The following is a 16,130-nucleotide window of genomic DNA, read 5'->3' as shown; positions in this document are numbered from 1 at the left end:
TCAGAGCCACGAAGGGTTCTTTATGCAATGCCATAGACGAAGTTCTTTTGTTTCCCTAAAGAACCATGTGAAGATCCTTTCAAACACTTGAAGAACTTTCACAAAATGGGGTCTAGGGTTTATACCTGTTTGGTATAAATGTTCTAAAAACAATCACCAATTGGTAAACAAAGGTTCTTGACACTCGCACATGTCATTTTCAAAGAACTCTCCACTGAAACTTTCTTCATGGGATCAAAAGTGCTTCTTCTACTCAAAAAGGATGATTCTTCATGGGTTCTTTAGTAAAGGGAATGGTTCTATGTAGAACCAAAAGTTCTAAATAGAACCAGTCCATGTTTAAATGGATATTTGCACAGTTATGTGGTTCTTCAGGGTTCTGCTGTTGATGTTGTATGATGTCAAACTTACAGCAGTAGAAGAACCTTTTTTGGTGCTATGTAGAACCATTTTTTTAAAAAGGTTCTATATACAGAGCCGTAAACAACAAATTCTCCATCAATCTGAAGATGCATTTTACCATGCAGAGAACCATTTACAAATGAAATGGCTCTATATAAGAACCACCTTTTAAGAGTGTAGCATTGCACAAAGAACCCATTTTGGCACCTTATATTCATTAATGACTATAGATTATTACCTTTAGGGATTGAGTCTAGGCCAGGACTACATTTGCGTTTAAACTCCAATCAAAATGCCATGCAGTCTAGAACTAGGCCTGACCCTTGTCTAAGAAACCTAGATACTTAAAAAGATGGTCCATGTAAGGGTTCTTTAGTAAAGAAGATGGTTCTATTTAGAACCATGAACACTCACAGAGCTTTGCATATTTAAAGGGTTCTTTGCATCATGAAAGGGTTCTTCACATTGATGGGTAATGTGCTCTATATGGTTCTATATAGCACCAAAAGGGGTCCGTCTATTGTAACAAACTCGGCATCATAACAATAGAAGAACGTTTTTTGGTGCTGAACATAAACCTTTGCAAAACGGTTCTGTACAGAACTATACACGACACGTTTTCCATCTGAAGAACCCTTTTGCAACTCTTTAGTCATGCAAACTGGGAACGCTTTGAGTGTTCATGGTTCTGTACAGAACTATTGTCTTAACTAAAGAACCCTTGAAGAACCATCTTTTTGAACTGTTATTTATGCCCTTCGCGTAGAAACGGAGGTTAAGAAATGTTTGTTATTGTTGTGGCGATTCTGTGATGGACAGATCCAGAATACGCACGACTCAGTTTTCGTGCAACAAAACATGCAGAACAATAAATAAACACCATATAATATTTATGCAGGACCAACGTGGATCTTCTCCATCAATAGGCTAAAAAGGTAAACCAGGCAGGGTCGATTTGGACCCCACTCTGCAGTCCATGCTCACATACACACTTACATACATATACACACACAGACACACACTCGGATTTAAACACAGCCGCATTTCTCTCCCTCTCTGCAAGACTGCGAGTGCCTCGGCCACTCCAACCGCTGCAGCTACATCGATCTCTTAAACACGGTCATTTGCGTGAGCTGTAAGCACAACACTAGGGGGCAGCACTGTCATCTGTGCAAGCTGGGCTACTACCGCAATGCTTCGGCCGAGCTGGAAGATGAGAATGTTTGTATAGGTCAGTGCCCCCCATACCACCCCTACCATTTCACTGCCATTCATGCAGCTTAGCGCCCCCTACTGTCCCCCTGTCACCTTTCGCCATCTGCCCGTCCTCCTCATCACTCCCACTCTACTGTTCACATCTCCTTCAACATCCTTCGCTCGCGAACACGTACAGGTGTACAAAAAGCACAGACCGTGTTTTTAGCTACTTTTATCTCAGGTTATAGCCGCATGACATTCAGTGTCCCAAATCGCACGAGTAAGTCTATTAGACACTGCTTAACCGCTGTGGTGTGGGACAAGCAGAGCTGGTTTATGAGGAGCCTGGCCGCTTCCTATTTCCCTCGTTATATCAGAAGCAAGACTGCAAAGCAGCAGAGGGCGCCCGCGAGGGAGTCCACAATGAACGTGGGTGTATGGAGCTCAAGCTCAGTTGCTCATCACTGGCCCAGAACTTTCCTTAAATTTTAGACAGTAGAAGGATGCATTTTAATACAAAAGCAAAGAAAAATCACCCGTATGTTTCCATTTTTCTACAGCAAACATGATTTGGGCAGCAGAACGCTAACATTACTGCTACTGAGAGTTGATTGGTTGGTGAGCTGAGCAGCTCATTGGCTGGTCGCGCCCACAGGTGTCATGGACGTACATGAGGCGCCGGTTTAAACTCCTTTAACTCGAGTTTAAAAGCTCTTAAAAATGCAACAGTGGTTATAAATGTTCTATGCTGCTCTGTGTTCAGGAAATGATTGTGTTCTTTTACATCAAAAACGTTTAAGCAATTATAAACTATGATTTTGCTCAAATGTTCAAATTCATTTATCCTATTCATTTTGGACTCACTCGGGAGCGCCCTCTAGTGTTTGAGAAGCCAGGTAGACATTACAGAGTGGCAGTTCTCCTCTCTACAAGTCACCTGTTAGCTACATTAGCCTCTTTGTTCTAGTGCAAAAGCTAAAAAAGCAAACTGGTTACTGAACATGTCTCACCTGATTGACTACATGTAAACTATGTAAATTTGCTTTTTACTTTATTGCCTTGCCATAAACTGCAAGAACGCCGTGAAATCTAGCATCGTTTTTACTTAGCAGGAGAAACAGGGGGCAAGTAAGACATGAACATACAGAAATGCATTGCGATGAAAGTAGGAAATGTACATGTTGGCAGAAGGTACGAGACCTTTCTCTTACAGTTCCTAAGGTTGTAGATATTTACCAGAAAAGTGTGAAGCACATACCCTAAAATACTAGATAATTATCATGGGTAGCATGATGGGTAGCTCCAAGACAGTTTAATTAAGTAGAAATGAGAAAGGATGCTTAAAATTTACACAATTCAAATGTTATAGTAGATCCTGAGCAGATCAGAGGGACGGTGAAGGTGGAGCAGTTTGGAGATAAAGCCAGAGAGGCCAGGTTGAGATGGTTTGGACATGTGTTGAGGAGGAATAGTGGATATATTGGGCAAAGAATGTTGGAGATGGAGCTGCCGGGTAGAAGGAGAAGAGGTAGACATCAGAGAAGGTTTATGGATGTAGTGAAGGTGGACATGGAGATGGTTGGTGTGAAAGTAGAGGAGGCAGTGGACAGGGCAAGATGGAGGCAGATGATCCGCTGTGGCGACCCCTAAAGGGAGCAGCCGAAAGAAGAAGAAGAAGAAATGTTATAGTAGATCCACGTGAATGAAATATGGAACACTGACATAATTACTACATGTAAGTATTAGGGAGATTCAGTCGAAAGAGGCCCCAAATGTTCTGCTGTAACTTCTGTTATGATGAAGCAATCTGAACCAAAATATGTGCTACATACATTGACGTGTGTAATCAATTGCATTACATGTGATGCTGGAAATGATCTCCATTTTCTGGCGGTTAAATGTCGCAACAGCTGTCCAGCGCCTACCTCATCGCTCCGACACAGGGGCTTGTTCGAAGCTCCATATACTGAGGAGCAAACTTCATGTGGTTTGGTTCAGATTGCTTCATCCGAGAGAGAGTTATTACAGAATATTTGGGGCCTCTTTCGAGTGAATCTCCCTGTACTTAATAACTTACTTCATTTAAGTTGATGTAAAATTTCAATTGTGTGGAATTTGGCAACTTTTTTTAATGCATTAACTATATAAGGGTACAACAAGTAAATAATTATCAAGCACTCTGTAATTATCTTGAGAAAGTGATGAGGTTCCAAAACAGTCTAACTAAATTACTCTGAAATGACTGTCAGGTTCTTCATATCAAGCTTATAAAGGACGTAATATCCTAAATATTTGGACTGATAAGGTGATTAAAAACAGTAAAATGTTTCATCAGGAGAGTAAATGTTTGTACTGCCTTGGAACATTCTACAACATTACACAAACTAATTACCTAGAACTCACACATGCCTGAACTTTTAAAAAAAGATGGTTCTTTAAGGGCTCTTTAGCAAAAAGATAGAACCACAGACACTGAAAGAACCATTTCCATGCTTAAGTGGTGCGTCAAATCATTCTTCAGACTGATGGATTGAACGTGTTTCATATGGTTCTATATAGCACCGTAAAGGGTTCTGGTACTGTTACAATGTTAAGCTTGTAAAAATGGTTCTTTAGTATAGAAAATAGTTCAGTACAGAACCATGAACACTCAAAGAACCATTTGTGTGATAGAAAGGTTCTTGCATCATGAAATTGTTCTTCAGACTGATGGAGAATGTGCTGGGTATGGTTGTATCTTGAAAAGGGTTCTATGTAGCACCCAAAAGGGTTCTTTTATTGTGACAGTGTCAAGCGTGTAACAAAAGCAGAGCCCTTTTCAAAAAGGTTCTATTTAGAACCATCTACAGCACATTTCTCATCAACCTGAAGAATCCCTTCATGATGCAAGAAACACTTTAATCATGCAAAGGGTTGGTTGGTTGTTTAAGGTTCCATGTGTCTTGAAGAACCATGTTGTTTAAGAGTGTGGTTGGTACCTAGAACGTAAGAAACTGTAAATAAAAAGCATTACTGAAGGATAAAGTAAGAAGAAAGAGAGAAGTAGTGAGCAGGGAAGGGACAGAGAGGAGAGGGAGATGTTTAGTCTTGTCTAGTTTGCGTGGGGGAGGACACCGAGAGCTGGGGGCCGTCGAGAATCGTATTAAGACCCAACACAGTCCTGGGCTGAAGCCCAGCAGACACCAAACAGTGCTGTGGTTCTGATTATTCACTGCAACCCCTGATTGCTTGCCCTGCATGCAGACTGCCGGCATCACTGACGCAGCCAGGAGTCATTCGGTTTCAATGAGAGGCAGCGCCGCTAAGCGACTGTTGTTTCCTGCTGAAGATTTGTTCCATCGTATTTATCAAATCTTTATTTATTTTCAAAGATTTCCACCAAAAACGAGGCATGTCTTCATATTTCGTAGCCGTGAGCACAACAGTAAAGTTTTACCGCTGTAATTTGACTTTGGCACAGTGGTAGCTTAGCACAGCCTCATTATGACCTGAGCTATATACTAACTGCTAAACATCTAGATGTAGGTTTACTGAAAGAGATGTAGGTCACTCAAGATTAAGTGCTAACGGAGGGAAACTGTTTGGCCTACTAAGCATTTCTGGTCGGTTTGAATGTAACGTGGAAGAGAAAAATGCTGAGCTGTACATTATTATAGTTCATTATTTCTCTTTTGACGTCCACATTCAATCGTTTTTGCCTCACGTAATGTTAGCGCATAAATAGAGACTGCAGTAGCTCAGCACTGACTCATTCTGGCTACAGTCGCTTTAAGAATGTAGTTCTCATGTCAGCACAATCTAATCGAGCTCTGCTCTCAATTCAGTTCAAGATTTCTGGATGTAGCATGAGAAATAAATCCATGAAAAACAGTCACTAGTCCTGAGTAGTACCAGTTTTACTACTTAAAAGCTTATTTGAGAAACAAATGAGACATCAATAATTGAAAAACAGTCACTGGTTCTCAATAGTACCAGTCTTACTACTTAAAAGCTTATTTGAGAAACAAATGAGACATAATTAATTTAAAAACAGTCACTGGTTCTTAATAGTACCAGTTTTACTACTTAAAAGCCTTTTTGAGAAACAAATGAGACTTAAATCCATGAAAAACAGTCACTGGTTCTCAATAGTACCACTTTTACTACTTAAAAGCTTATTTGAGAAACAAATGAGAAATAAACCCATGAAAAACAGTCAATAGTCCTGAGTAGTACCAGTTTTACTACTTAAAAGCCTATTTGAGAAACAAATGAGACATAAATCCATGAAAAACAGTCACGGTTTCTGAGGAGTACCAGTTTTACAGCGTTACTGTTACAGTCACCGTTACTGCCAATAACTACTCTTAAGCTCTATTGGGATTCGGGCACCTTCAGCTTCATCAGAGAACACGAATAAACGCTTCTTCAAGTGTCTCCAGGTGAAAGAACCTCCCTTTTCACAGGATATGATAGTGTTTTAACCAACATGTTGATTCACACAGGATTAATATAATCTGAGGTTATTTATGCAACTCAGTCCATAACATTTTATGTACAAAGTGCTGAAATCTTCACTGAACCACATAAACTGAGACACGCTGGTTAAAATTACATGAAAATCTAGTCCCCTCCAAATAGGGCCTTAGAAGCCAATCTCAGTGACAATTGAGAAATATATCTAGGGAAACCAGTCACTACTATTAAAATCATATTACAGTGAAAATAGAAATGAAACCTATAGAAACTCTACAGTATTAATACTTGAAGAACTCTGTATAGTGTGAGGCAACTGAACGGCATCAATGCCTAGTTCTAGTTTAAGTACCAGGATCATCAGGAGGGTCAGGGGGACATGCAGGTCAGCCTTTCTGGCACAGAAGGAAAGTGACTGTACATGCAGGAAGCTCTGCGGTGGTCGAGCTGGTCTAGAGGGCCGGGCCACCCAATCGAGACAGATGAAACAACAGCATCAGACCAGACAGGACAAAGTGCCCAGTACAGCACTGGACCCGAACTACCCACCAGCAACCTACCCTCCAAAAAATGATTCACAGCCATCATAAACATTGAGCAAATATTTTACATAAAACTTAAACATAAAAACATGCTTCATTCACTCATATTCATTAGAAGCAGCCCAATTTGGATGAATCCCAAGCTGGTTTAATTGAAGTGATTAAGACCTTTTAGATTTTTCCACTAAGTCTTATTAGGAGGCAGTGACAGTACCAGGAAAAACATCATCAACCAGGAACCTGCTTCAGCTGGCGTGGTGGTCCTGAACCAGCTCTGTTTATTTTTACCATCTCCTGCCATCCTTTGTTATTCAGTGCAGCTGCAATGAACCAGCGATGCGCATTAACTCAGTTTGTGTTTTTAATGTTTTTGACCAGATATTAATCTTATATTAGTGCTTCATTTTGCTTATTTTGAGAGATTCTCTAGACAAACACCAGCGAACTGGCTAGCTAGCATCCTTGCTGGGTCTGTTGTCATGGTAACGGGTACGGAAGGTGGATTAAATTAACAGCGGGAGGGATTTACTGTGACGCGGTATGTAAAGTTGTATTCCAGTGATATTCAAATCAACAGGTCATGGTTTCTGGAACTGTAGGTGGCCTGTAGGCGGCACGTTAGCACGGCAGCGACTGATAGCGTTAGCTGCTAACTGGTGCGCCGGTTAGCATGACAGCTGCGCCTCAATACAGGAACGCTGTGCCTAATAACATCTGCCGTAATCAGCAGTTCAGCTGGGAGTGGATAGAAATCCTAAAGCAGGGAATTCCATCCCAGCTGGAATCTATAAAGTTCTGTTTATATCTTTCACGTTAGATTTTAAAGTCTGTAAAGTAACTCAAACACGGTCTAACGCAGTTTGGACAACAGTAAACGTCTGTGAAGTTAACATGTTTGGTTATTTGATGCATTTACACAGTCGGAGTAACTGCTGTGAATCCAGAAGGTGCTATCAACTCTGTAGAACATGAACTCGAAGAACTGCATAAATCCTACAAGCACTTCTAATATGAACATTATTTAATTCATTTGGGTTTATTGAACACGATGGAGAAACAAACTGGCATTTTTCACACTGGATTTCTATTTGAATTGATGGAAAATTGACATGACAATGAGTGTATAGACGGCTGCCCAGGTGATGCTGACCATATGCATGCAGGAACAAGACCACATGCCTATAAACAGACCACCAATGTAAGCTGAAAGCAGTACGTATCCCAGATGGCGCCATATCTAGTCCTGGAGAACCCCCGATCCCGCACATTGGACGTTTTCCCTGCTTGAGCGCAACTACTTTACCTCAGTGAGGGCTTCTTAATGAGCTGATTGGGTCAGATGTGGTAGAAAAAGGAAGGCAGTAGAATGTGGAGGGCAGAAATAGAAATATCAGAATGTCCAGGATGAGGGTTGGACACCTGTGACCTTTTCCACTGACAAGGCGCTGCTGCTTGTACAAGAGCCCATGGCTAATCTCAGCTGCCACCACTACAAGTTTGCAGTGTCTTTGTTTCGCACATGCGGGCAGTAATGGAAGCTAAGGATAGATCATGGTGTGAAGTACAGAGACCACCCTGTGAAATGGTTATTCATTTTTCAGGAGACATTTCTATGAAGAGCAGATGTGATACTCCACTTGGATAATAAGTGAATAGTGTAGTTTTCAACACGTACAGAGAAAATGTTCCTCCTACCAACCACCTGGAAGAGCTGGTCGACCCCGAAACTGTCCCCATCAGATAAACAGCGCTGAAAGCTTTGATCTCTGAGAGAGAGGAGAACATCAAGCTGCTTCAGTTCTGAAAACATCAGGTGTTCCTGTCCAGCCTTCCACTGTGAGAAGACCACTCAGCGCTGTGGGTCTGAAAGGACGTGTAGCTGATCAAGAAGAACCTCACTGAGAAAAGGAGACGGACACATCAAACAAAGAAGCTGGACGATGGACTGACCGCCCCAGAGTCCAGACCTCAGCACCCCTGAATGGGTTTGATTAGTTCAGAATATCTAACCAGCTTCTCCGACTGAGCTTTGGAGGCGTGTCTGCAGGTTCTTTGAGGAGCTGAAAGTGAGTCTCCTGAGAAGAATGGAAGCTGGAGTATTGGGCAAGAGTGGACACACTGAACACTAACGACTATGATATTATATTTAGTTGCTGAGGCTTTTTTACTGATGCTGAAAAATGAATAACTTGTGTATTAATAACATAATGGCTGTATGGCTGGAAATAAAATCAGGAACGGGTGGTCTCGTTTCACAGTAGTGTAGTTCAGGTCAGGGTTAATGTAGTTAATCTAGACCATCTTTACCGGTAGATGTAGAAGACATAGGAATGTAAACACCGGAATTCTTCCAGAATTGGCATTTTTCCTGTTGTGTACTGGTCAGTGGTGGGCTGAGAATGTTGCTTGAAGCCCCTTTTGTGCTTGGATGGTAAGATGTTCACTCAAAGCAGAAGCACATCTGCAAACAAAAGACATGATCCCTGATTGCTATTAGGCCAATTCCTGTTAAAGAACGATAACGTAATCCTTCAGCTCTCAAGCTGAAGCGTAAACATGGGCTGGTTCTTAATAAAGTGGTCCCACTTTATATTAAGTGTCTCTAATAACTGTGTAGTTACACAGTAATATCATATGTAATAACACTGTAACTACTGATGATTTAGTCAGATGGACTGCAGAAGTGCAGCCTATGTAATTACACAAGTTTCTCAGCTTCAGTTTTGCTTCATGTAATGACACAAGTGCATCTTCTACACAGGGACTTAGTTACACTTTTTAATAGGTGGACAGTTCCTGTGTAATTGTTATGTAGTTACTGTGTAACTTAGTAGTTATAACTACTAAGATACACTTGTGTAATTACATGAGAGAACAGGGTGTTATAACTACTAAGATACACTTGTGTAATTACATGAGAGAACAGGGTGTTATAACTACTAAGATACACTTGTGTAATTACATGAGAGAACAGGGTGTTATAACTACTAAGATACACCTGTGTAATTACATGAGAGAACAGGGTGTTATAACTACTAAGATACACCTGTGTAATTACATGAGAGAACAGGGTGTTATAGCTACTAAGATACACTTGTGTAATTACATGAGAGAACAAAGTGTTATAACTACTAAGATACCCTTGTGTAATTGCATGAGAGAACAGGGTGTTATAACTACTAAGATACACTTGTGTAATTACATGAGAGAACAGGGTGTTATAACTACTAAGATACACTTGTGTAATTACATGAGAGAACAGGGTGTTATAAATACTAAGATACACTTGTGTAATTACATAAGGTGTACTTCTGTAATCCATCTGTAACAGTGACTAAATCATTAGTAGTTACATTGTTGTTGCCCATGTTGTTCACATGTAACTACCCAGTTATTAGAGACACTGAATATAAAGTGGGACCAAGTTCCAGTGAACTAGTGGTGGCTCCAGCAGCAGCACTTTAACAGTGGAAAGGTAACTGAGGAAGTCATTTAGAGCCGCAGCTCATATTTATGTATTGCTAGTTGAGAGTATTTAGGGCACTAAAGAGCTGAAAATAACCGATTTTAGGAGACGCACGCTGAGCGATAGATTTATGATTCATACTACAGGCTGAGGCTGTATAGTTGTACTAATGAAGTCATGCGGCTGGATCTTTTCCCGGCTGGCTCTCTTGGAGAGGCTTCTGTAAAGCTGGAGGATTATGGGTCCGTTTCTAATAGAATGATTCATGTGTCTGTTTTTGGAACAAAAAATCTAGAGAGTGTGAAGACGTCTAAGCATACTGTGAAATACCTGTAGATTTGAGTGTGTAAAGGGAATTTTAAAAATGTCTGCATAATTAAACAGTTAGGGTGTAAACAGAGCCGTTCAGAGCCGTTTGGTGTGAAACGCTCTGCTCTAGAGAAAGTCAGAGCTGCTCACAGTGGTGGTGATGGGAACCAGACGTCCCCTTCTAAAAGCTCCCCACAGAAACTTCCTACCTGAACTGGTTCTGAATTCACTGCCTGATGTTTTGTGATATATATTTTAATCCATTCCCTACAGAGATGTACATTCAGGGCGCTGTGCGGCAAAATAGTCCCCAAAGAAAACCTGATTGTTTCAGATGTTCCACTATTTTCCATCATCAGCATTCCATATGAACTCAGAAGACTGGTGTAGGTTCTCTGGTGGTTCTGGATGGTAAATAAAGTGTCTATATCTCTGTTGTGGTCATGGCGATGCCTGGTTCCCATCACCACCACTGTAAAGAGGTCTGGATCTCTACAATTTCACACCAAACTACTCTGAATCACCCTGTTTGCTTCTCAACTACATCACTATACTAAAAGTTAGAAAAAAGTTAAATTCCCACATTCATTGCTTTCATTCTTTGAACCCCTTGCTGCTCTATCCATTCCACATTTGAAAGTTTTCTTCATATGTCTTAATATATTTGAGATAAATGTATCTGGCTCTCATCTAGGAGGCATTGCAGTGCGTCTCAGTCCCAGTCCTGCAGACCTCATTTAGTGCACGTTTTTCCTGCTCTATGGCTGATTCATCCCAGCATGATGGTTCAATTTTATAGGTCACAGTAATTGTGATGATTTTGTTGTTTTAGTTTGATATGAACCATTCCTCACACATTTCTCCACACAAGTGGAGAAACTGTGGAAAGTGCATGATCACAAGTGGCACTGCAGGTGGTCCAAGATTAGGCTTAATCCATGTCTGGGAAGCTGGCCCTGAAAGAGATATTCAGTAACAGAAGTCATGGAATTCTTCTTAAGCCTGTAATGGAATTATAAGAATTGAACCTGTAACGTGTTTATGTAATGCATAAAACTGCTTCATTACATCTAAATGTAATCACATTACTTATTACTTATTACTTATTACTTAGTACATCATTTTAGGTAAATCCTTACATTACAAGAGAAAGTTTCATGACAAACGACAGTAATCAGATTACTGTAACTTTACACTACTTCATTACAGGTAATATCTAATTACTGTAATATGTTGCAATACTTACAGTACTGTAACACCACACTGCAGCACAACACTAATCCTTGACATGAAACAGTAATCACAATTCTGTAACATTACTTCTTTACTATGGGAGGCAAATCCAGCCAAAAAGGAAATGAAAATGAAAACAATAACATGTAAACACAAACATGTTTTTGCCATTTCTTTTTCCAAACACCTGCGCAAATATCCTGGCAAAATTGAAAATGAAATGAAATGCCTTCATTTGTAATTTCATTTTTCGCATGAGCGCGAGCCGTTTGTGACAAAAATAAAAATAAATAGAATTTTAGCATTTTAGCTTTTATTCTGTTTTTTCACGGCAAAATCTAAAATGAAATGCTAACAGACTTTGGCTTTGGCTTTTCTTCATGAAACGCAGAAAACATCAAAACTAAAACCAAAACGCAAAGTTTACTTTCATATTTCTTTTTCATAGCGATCTGCTGCAAATCTGACAAAATTCAAATGAAAATGCAAAATGAATAAATCAACAGAAAAGTGACCGTCCGTGATTCCGTTTTCGGCGCTGACGTACTTTAACTGTCAGAATGAAAAGGAAAATGAAAACGAACATCAGCGCCACCTGCTGGAGATTCACTTTTCTTTTTCCAGTTTTCTATTTCTTTTTCTAACTGACCAACATGCAAATATATGTTAATTAGCACTAGGCGGGGCTACAGGGTACATTTTAGGACATCCTCAGGAAAAACACGTCATGTCTCAGATCTGGTGACCAAACGGCCCCAGAGACAAGGTATCAGACCAAACGGCCTCTGGGAAAACTGGGAAAATGTTACCCTGGCATTTATATCGAGATACACCCGTTTCCTAAGTCATACGAACCAGTCTGTGCTCGACCAGGCTTGCGTTTGGTCTGATAACTTTTTTCTGAGGCCGTTTGGTTTGACGGCGTTTGGTCTGATGTTCAGTTTCACCAGATCTGAGTCATGATGGTGTTTTTTCTGGAGACTCAAAGTATTTTATCTTGAGGAACGGTGGTGAGTCTGACATAGACGGCTGAGGAAGTCCTAAAATGTAACCCGTAGCCCCGCCTAGTGCTAATTGACATATATTTGTATGTTGGTCAGATAGAAAAAGAAAAAGAAAACTGGAAAATGAAAAATGAATCTCCAGCAGGTGGCGCTGATGTTCGTTTTCGTTTGGCTTTTCATTCTGACAGTTAAACGGAATCACGGACGGTCACTTTGCTGTTGATTTATTCATTTTGCATTTTCATTTTAATTTTGTCAGATTTGCAGCCGATCGCCATGAAAAAGAAATAAGAAAGTAAACTTTGCATTTTGATTTTAGTTTTGACACGTTTTCTGCGTTTCATGAAGAAAAGCCAAAGCCAAAGTGAAGTGTTTTCTTTTGTCTGTTAGCGTTTTCATTTTAGATTTGGCCGTGAAAAAACAGAATAACGACTAAAATGAAATGACAAATATGCGTTTTCAATTGATTTTTATTTTGGTCACAAACGGCTCGCGCTCATGTGAAAACTGAAATTACAAATAAAGGCATTTCATTTCATTTTCAATTTTGTCAGGATATTTGTGCAGATGTTTGGAAAAAGAAATGGCAAAAAATACGTTTGCAGTTACATTTTAAACATGGGCTGGTTCTTAATAAAGTGGTCCCACTTTATATTAAGTGTCTCTAATAACTGTGTAGTTACACATTAATATCATATGTAATAACACTGTAACTACTGATGATTTAGTCAGTGTTACAGATGGACTGCAGAAGTGCAGCCTATGTAATTACACAAGTTTCTCAGCTTCAGTTTTGATTCATGTAATGACACAAGTGCATCTTCTACACAGGGACTTAGTTACACTTTTTAATAGGTGGACAGTTCCTGTGTAATTGTTATGTAGTTACTGTGTAACTTAGTAGTTATAACTACTAAGATACACTTGTGTAATTACATGAGAGAACAGGGTGTTATAACTACTAATATACACTTGTGTAATTACATGAGAGAACAGGGTGTTATAACTACTAAGATACACTTGTGTAATTACATGAGAGAACAGCTGTTATAACTACTAATATACACTTGTGTAATTACATGAGAGAACAGGGTGTTATAACTATTAAGATACCCTTGTGTAATTACATGAGAGAACAGGGTGTTATAACTACTAAGATACACTTATGTAATTACATGAGAGAACAGGGTGTTATAACTATTAAGATACCCTTCTGTTATTACATGAGAGAACAGGGTGTTATAACTACTAAGATACACTTCTGTAATTACATGAGAGAACAGGGTGTTATAACTACTAAGATACACTTGTGTAATTACATGAGAGAACAGGGTGTTATAACTACTAAGATACACTTCTGTAATTACATGAGAGAACAGGGTGTTATAACTACTAAGATACACTTGTGTAATTACATGAGAGAACAGGGTGTTATAACTACTAAGATACACGTGTGTAATTACATGAGAGAACAGGGTGTTATAACTACTAAGATACACTTCTGTAATTACATGAGAGAACAGGGTGTTATAACTACTAAGATACACTTGTGTAATTACATGAGAGAACAGGGTGTTATAACTACTAAGATACACTTGTGTAATTACATGAGAGAACAGGGTGTTATAACTACTAAGATACACTTGTGTAATTACATGAGAGAACAGGGTGTTATAACTACTAAGATACACTTCTGTAATTACATGAGAGAACAGCTTTTATAACTACTAAGATACACTTGTGCAATTACATGAGAGAACAGGGTGTTATAACTACTAAGATACACTTGTGTAATTACATGAGGGAACAGGGTGTTATAACTACTAAGATACACCTGTGTAATTACATGAGAGAACAGGGTGTTATAACTACTAAGATACACTTCTGTAATTACATGAACAGGCTGTTATAACTACTAAGATACACCTGTGTAATTACATGAGAGAACAGGGTGTTATAACTACTAAGATACATTACTGTAACATAACATTACACTGCTTGAGTACAGTTGGGGTAATTACATTAACATATCACACTACTCAATTACAGGAAAAAAGAAATCACATTACTGTACATGTCACACTACTTTATTACTAGAAACGGAATCAAAGGACTATAACATGTTATACTATTTCATTACTACAAAAGAGTAATCAAATCACTGTAATGTTAAGTTAAGATTAAGATTAAGTTTAAGATATACTGTTTTGATCCCACAACCGGGGAAATTCCATCTCCGCATTTAACCCATCCGTGAAGTGAAACACCACATACACACTAGTGAACACACACACTAGGGGGCAGTGAGCACACTTGCCCGGAGCGGTGGGCAGCCCTATCCACGGCGCCTGGGGAGCAGTTGGGGGTTAGGCGTCTTGCTCAAGGACACCTCAGTCATGGACTGTCGGCTCTGGGGATCGAACCGGCAACCTTCCGGTCACAGGGCCAGATCCCTAACCTCCAGCCCATGACTGCCCCCTAAACATTAATTTATTACTAGGAAAATGAATCACATTAACACTACTTCATTAAAATAAAAAGTAATCAAATTACTGTAACTCTACACTACAACAATTATCTACGAATGTAATTACATATAAAAATATCATCAAAATAACAGTGATAACTCTGAGTGTCTAAGGGTTGGCCAGTGAACAAGTACAGGGCAATATGGTCAAACAATTGTCACACAACACTGCAAATGAGTCTAAATGTCCTGTCTGCCTCGTTTGTTTGTGCTGAGTGAACGGCTAGATTTCTTCCCCTTCCCTACTGAAAGGCACACAGCACCACCTAGTGAGCGGAAGTAGCGACGATTCAAGGTTGAAACCCAAAAGAAAGAGTCGAATGACATAATTACGCCACTGAAAACACTCGGAGTTCGGTGTTAAAAGAAAAGTTTGATTTTGATATCTTCATCATTTTATCAACCAGGGCTAGAGGGAGGTGAGGAAGAAGAGAACAGCGCACAGGTTCTCCTGGACTGGGACTGAAAGCCCTCGCTGCAATACAGACCGTCAAGCGAATGTGTTTTTATGTGTCGCCCTGCAGGGCTGAAAGTGTTCCTGAGAGTCATGTGAACTTACAGTGATATATACAGTGTGTGTCAGCACCTCCATGCTCTCAGCCCCCCTCTCCATCCCCCCGCCCCCATCCTTCACTCCACTCCTCTGGAACATTAGAGCGGCTGAGCTTTCCCCTGTAATAATAAATGTGCAGTTTGCAGGCCGCGAATGAGTCTTGAGGCCACTGTTGTGCTGGAAAAGACATGAAAACAGGAAAACACGGGTAATAATTCATGAGCCGAGTTTCTCTCTCCAGCGTGTGTATACATGTGTGTGTATGTGTGTGTGTGTCTTGTTTCTACAGACTGTAATTGTAATCCCTTTGGCTCAGAGAGCGATCACTGTAATGGCACGGGATTTTGTAAATGTAAGGCAGGAGCGACAGGCGTTAAGTGCCATGAGTGTCTGCCCGGATATTTATGGGACAATGGCTGCAAATGTAAGTAAAAAAAAAAAG

The 16,130-nt window shown here is 39.9% G+C and overlaps 1 protein-coding gene across 6 annotated transcripts in view; it reads left to right on the top strand.

The window, feature by feature from the left end:
• Positions 1-16,130, top strand: part of ntng1a (netrin g1a) — a 234,467-nt gene that overhangs the window by 202,899 nt on the left and 15,438 nt on the right. For 3 of the 6 annotated variants that reach the window (XM_017725259.2, XM_017725258.2, XM_017725260.2), the window contains exons 6-7: positions 1,466-1,633; positions 15,978-16,112. The exons of 1 other annotated variant lie outside the window; for it this stretch is intronic. In XM_017725259.2, coding sequence (XP_017580748.1) covers positions 1,466-1,633; positions 15,978-16,112 — 303 coding nt within the window. The remainder of the gene's footprint in view (positions 1-1,465; positions 1,634-15,977; positions 16,113-16,130) is intronic. 2 more of the 6 variants (XM_017725262.2, XM_017725261.2) reach the window with 1 other exon arrangement.

This window comes from Pygocentrus nattereri, chromosome 3, assembly GCF_015220715.1.
Source record: "Pygocentrus nattereri isolate fPygNat1 chromosome 3, fPygNat1.pri, whole genome shotgun sequence".
NCBI classification, from domain to species: Eukaryota; Metazoa; Chordata; class Actinopteri; order Characiformes; family Serrasalmidae; genus Pygocentrus; species Pygocentrus nattereri.
This window is presented reverse-complemented; position numbering and strand designations above follow the sequence as displayed.